The sequence below is a fragment of the Limulus polyphemus genome, unplaced genomic scaffold, assembly GCF_000517525.1.
Source record: "Limulus polyphemus unplaced genomic scaffold, Limulus_polyphemus-2.1.2 Scaffold2475, whole genome shotgun sequence".
Classification (NCBI taxonomy): Eukaryota; Metazoa; Arthropoda; class Merostomata; order Xiphosura; family Limulidae; genus Limulus; species Limulus polyphemus.
In genome coordinates, this window is record NW_013668085.1 from 57,539 (window position 1) to 63,263 (window position 5,725).

Genomic DNA, 5,725 nt, shown 5'->3' on the forward strand with positions numbered 1-5,725 from the left:
GTATGTCAGAGGGTCAGCAGCAAGTTTACAGACTTATAACGCTAAAATCCGGAGTTCGGTGGGCAGAGCTCATTGTGTAGCGTTGCATTAACAAAACAAATGGTATATTAATGATTAAACTTTGGTCAAATTTTAATTGATTTATTGTTTAGTTTTAACTTCAGTGTAGCTGTTATATTTTAATTTGCTATTTTGGTAAATCAAATTAACAAATGAAGTGAGCTGAAACATCATTTTTCGAACATAAAATGTACACTCTGCTATTTCACGTAGTAAGTTGATTGAAAAACAAAACTTATTAAATCAAATAACTGATGTTTCCTTTCCTGAAACATTGAAAAGAGATTAATGACCCTTACTCAGTGATCATTACATTATGAATTTTAAGGAATGAACTTTGACCAAATGACCCTTGCCTACCAAACTTTACGTTTAAAGTCACGGTAATAACTCCATATATGTATAACACCAAACTCTTGACCGAGTCTGTTATTGTTACAGCCATTTTAAATGTTGTAGTGTCACTATTTTTTTCTTAACAGTTCTAAACACTCTGACATCACATTCAAAACAATAATAGTTCATGACAGGGGGGTTCCCAAACTTTGCCAACCGGCGGACCCCCTCCCGCTAAAAATAGTTTTTATCATGTGTAACTGGTGTATCATATGTGTATTTTACTACCTTTAATTTGGGATTTATATACATTACTATATTACTTTTATAATGTCTTAGCATTATATTTCATTCGTTACTCTTTCAGTAAATGGTAATTTCATAAATTTGATGTATTACTGCAGACCCCCTTAAGTACTATCGCGCACCCCCAGGGTGCCGCGGACCACAGTATGTGAATCTCTGGTTTATGAGAAATAATCAGGAAAAAAAAATTATAAAATTATTTTTTGTTGAGAAGATAAAATATACAGTAGACAAAGAATTACATACTATATAAGCACACCAACTTGTTCAGACTTACCTGGACTAGAGAATCAAACTAGTTATCATTACAATAAAAACAAAAATCTCAACAGTAAATTTAGGATTAGTAACAATATATATTAAAAGATGGCAGCACTATCTATTCAACAATAGCTTTAAAGATTTTAATTGTTCATATTTTTTGATTAAATTGAAATCATTGTAATTTTTAAAAATTATGAAGGAAAATCAGTTAAATTTTCTTTCACTCTCCAGATTATCTGATAAAACAAGTTCATAATTCACTAAAAATAAGTTTTATGTAAAAAATATAATAAATATCTTATAATTAAAATATATGTTTGTGTTGTGGGAAATTATAATTTAAAATAAAAAATAGTGCCATCTCTCTAAAATACTTGATATGATTTTCTTGTATATATCACAATTTATTACAGCTGGTCCTTTTACTTTAATTTGGCTGTTTTGGTCAGATTATGTTTACCATTATACTTGATCTTATCAAGTGACACTGACCTTACTGACTTTCAATGTTGACCTCATGATCTTTATTTATAGAGAAATCTTAACTTTCAACAGATTAAAATAATTGAAAATAGAAATATCCTATTTCAAGATATTTAAGTCATAGAAGTATACACAGTGACGACTGTATCTTGAGCTCTGCACAAAGCTATACAAGAACTATCTGATCCTAATGTGTTTAATATAACAACACACTGACGTGTGTTTAATGTAACAACACACGCTGACGTGTGTTTCATGTAACAACACACGCTGACACGTGTTTAATGTAACAACACACGCTGACACGTGTTTAATGTAACAACACACGCTGACACGTGTTTAATGTAACAACACACGCTGACACGTGTTTAATGTAATAACACACTGACATGTGTTTTATGTAACAAACACACTGACATGTGTTTTATGTAACAAACACACTGACATGTGTTTTATGTAACAAACACACTGACATGTGTTTAATGTAACAACACACACTGACATGTGTTTAATGTAATAACATACATTGACTAAACGTTCGATGTAACAGTTATCAAAAATCGTGACACACTTTGAAACAATCCAAATACAATTGTTGTATAATTTATTGATTTTCAATGTTGCAAATGTACAGCATTCAAGTTAGCCAGACACTTAAATGTCAAGTTTCTCCTATTTAATACACAAAAGTATACACACACTTTACTACTCTTGGAGAGAGAGAGAAAACAAAAGTCTGAAAGGTGTAATTACTCGCTCAAGGAAACAGATACCAGCTGCTCCCTCGAGTCTAAACACAACATTGTTTTACTAGATAGCACAGTGAAACCGAAGTTTTAAATATGTATTTTTGTCACAGAAATAGAAAATCATATGAAACTTACAACCTATAACAGCAGATTTACAAATGCTTGAAGCGAATTTCATGCAAACTCAGAAATAAGGAAGGAGTATGTACAAACATACACACACACACCCGTATGTGGAATATTTAAGTTATAATCCACTGCTGCTTATAGCTCTTGGAAATACGTACGTAAGTTGGTGACTCATTTAAAAATTCAAATATTCCTTCATGGTGACTTTAAGCAGTTGTGAACACTGTCAAAACAAAGCATAAAATCATAATGTTTCTAAAGCACGGAATGACGAAACAAAGTCCTAAGTCACGGATTGGAACACGTCAGAAAAGTTTGTTTCATTAAATTAGAAATTTTATTCAATAAGCCTGGCTCTGATTCACGAGTTTCTGATCTTGCCTGGAACGTAGTTCCTGTCAATCACTGGATCCTGAAGAAACATGTGTAGACACCGCTCGTTCTGAGCTAGTGGATGACCGGCGACTCTAGAAAACATTTATCTTAATTAGCTGCTACTTGCTACATCAGATTAGAGCTTTATAAACTTTTATTGTCTACACTAGAAAACATCTACCTTAATTAGCTGCTACTTGTGTGTATGACATAGTGATCAGCTAGGTTTACATATTGTTTATACACTTGTGTGTATGACATAGTGATCAGCTAGGTTTACATCATTTTTTATACACTTGTGTGTATGACATAGTGATCAGCTAGGTTTACATCATTTGGCAGTCTATTTATTCCAATTTATATTTTTTTGAAACTAAAAAACCATCTGCTTTGGTCCATTAAACAAGTAACAAATAGTGCAGTTTTATTAATTGTGTTTCTGAGTTTTCCCTAAACTTATTGATAACTTTAAATGAATTTTTTTAACAGAACATATTGTTTAGTAGACAATAAAAGTTTATAAAGCTCTAATCTGATGTAGCAAGTAGCAGCTAATTAAGGTAGATGTTTTCTTGTGTAGACAATAAAAGTTTATAAAGCTCTAATCTCATGCAGCAAGTAGCAGCTAATTAAGGTAGATGTTTTCTTGTGTAGACAATAAAAGTTTATAAAGCTCTAATCTAATGTAGCAAGTGTATAAAAAATCATGTAAACCTAGCTGATCACTATGTCATACACACAAGTGTATAAAAAATCATGTAAACCTAGCTGATCACTTACTCCCTATACAACTTACTTGTTAATAAACATTTCAAGTCCTTTTTTCCTCTCTTCAATGAATTCTTCATCAAATATCCCTTCATCTCCTCTGAAAGGAAGCTGTCTTATCCAAGCTTTGCCTGGTAGAGCTGGAACTACGATCTGAACAACAAATTAATTTACAGAAGAAATATGATGTTACATCTAACATCGTGTTGTTACACCAAATAACACAAGGTTCCCATACTAACATCTTAAACAAAACTTGTAGTTTTTTTAACTGGCAAAATATGTATGTTGCTGTACAATATTTGAGTTTGTACAGATGTTGTAACATGAAATTCCAGGATGCATATGCTAATTTCCACGTTTCTTGAGGCCTGTCATAAAGGTCATAATTCACCAAACATGGCTGCCAGTGGAAAAACGATATCTGATCTTACAAGATTCACAGTAGCTGACACAAAATATCAACAAACCAAATCCAATAAACAAACTTTTTGTTTGCTCATTTTTCTCTTAATTAGGCCAATTATTTCATAGAGATTTTTTAATTGAATCTGAAGTTTCATTACTTATCCAAGACCATGACTCGAAACCACTTACATTTACAAAACAAAAACACTATTAAATGTATAGTACATTGTATTATACCCTTTAATCAAGTATACTAATTTGTAAGTGGCAGTAGACTATGTTAAAGTTGTATTATAGTGAAACACGCATCACTTAAACACATTGTTCTCTCTCACTAAAATAGATGGTTTTAATTTTAAAATATAAAATACTATGTACAAACATCAGCCCCCCCTTGAATTATGTGAGAGAGTTTTCTCAAGTATCACATCATATTTGTACTCTGTTGTTTAAAGAAAGGATTTGTTTGAATAACATGCGAGTATGCTGTGTAATTTCATATTTAATAAAAAATACTGATTAAATTTTTTGCCACAATGAGCAGCTGTTTAAAATAAAGAGCGAACACATGAAAGTTAAAAACTACTATTTTACCTTGCTTTTCCAAAATAAAACTTACCATAACAGAGTTGTAAGAAACTCAACTCACACACGTACATATTCACAAACTTGCTACTACGAGAGGGATAACAAAAGCCGTACTATACAATTTTTATTTTGTTGTATTTCAATAACAATAAAATAATAAACAAATCTAGCTAGATGTTATAGTGAATAAAACTTAAGATATTAATCATTCAGTATTTGTTTTAAAATTTAGTCACAATTATTAACAAAATAGTGATAACATTTTATTACAGAAATTATAAATCCCTAATACTGAAATTTTGATGTAACAATTTTTTTCAATGTGTTCTAAGACTTACATGACAATTTCTAGATGTTTACGTCACATACGGCCTTCTATGTAATGGGAACAAATTTTTTAATTTAAAAGCAGAACTCACCAGCTCTATACATATATACTGACTTAAAACAGATCTTTCAGGAATATCTAATCACAATAATAAACACTGTTGAAATTCATTTGTATACCTTGCTGTCTCTTTCAAGTTCGTTTCTTAACCACTCAAAGTCACTGTAGCGCCTCCTCACACTCAGTTCCTTCATTTTGAAAACAGGCAAGTTTGTCTGGACAATAAAGAAGTCATTATAAGAAACTTTGACCTAATCAACTCAGTTGCATATATACACACATCAGAACTCTAACTTAAAGTTGAATCCAACAAACATGTGAACTGCAAGAAGAAGAATGTGTAAGATCAAAACACATGGGAATCTAGTGTTGATCAGAGCTAGGTTTGTGAATTACCTGGAATATTTCTAACAACCTTCACTACTGACTCGGTGTCTTCATTTAGATATATCCAGTGTCATGAGTTACTCTAATTTACAGTTTTTAATCAAAAGAAACTAAATATTTTACAAAAAACAAACATACAAATTGTTTTCATTGAGAAGGAAACCGTAAAAGTTAGGAATGAGAATTTGAATTCGTTATCAGTGAAATAAGATATCACTAGTAATTCCTGTAAAATGTGATATCACCAGTAATTCCTGTGAAATGTGATATCACTAGTAATTCCTGTGAAATGTGGTAACACTAGTAATTCCTGTGAAATGTGATAACACTAGTAATTCCTGTGAAATGTGATATCACCAGTAATTCCTGTGAAATGTGATATCACTAGTAATTCCTGTGAAATGTGGTAACACTAGTAATTCCTGTGAAATGTGATAACACTAGTAATTCCTGTGAAATGTGATATCACCAGTAATTCCTGTGA

The 5,725-nt window shown here is 31.4% G+C and overlaps 1 protein-coding gene across 1 annotated transcript in view; it reads right to left on the reverse strand.

Annotated features, from left to right (window-relative positions):
• Positions 1–2,020: 2,020 nt before the first annotated feature.
• The window catches only part of LOC106467067 (sorting nexin-3-like), an 8,123-nt gene continuing 4,418 nt past the window's right edge, over positions 2,021–5,725 (reverse strand). The window contains exons 2-4 of the mRNA XM_013927382.2: positions 4,974–5,069; positions 3,499–3,623; positions 2,021–2,794 (exon numbers count right to left, since the gene is read on the reverse strand). Of these exons, the coding sequence (XP_013782836.1) occupies positions 2,689–2,794; positions 3,499–3,623; positions 4,974–5,069 (327 nt within the window). The 3' untranslated portion in view covers positions 2,021–2,688. The remainder of the gene's footprint in view (positions 2,795–3,498; positions 3,624–4,973; positions 5,070–5,725) is intronic.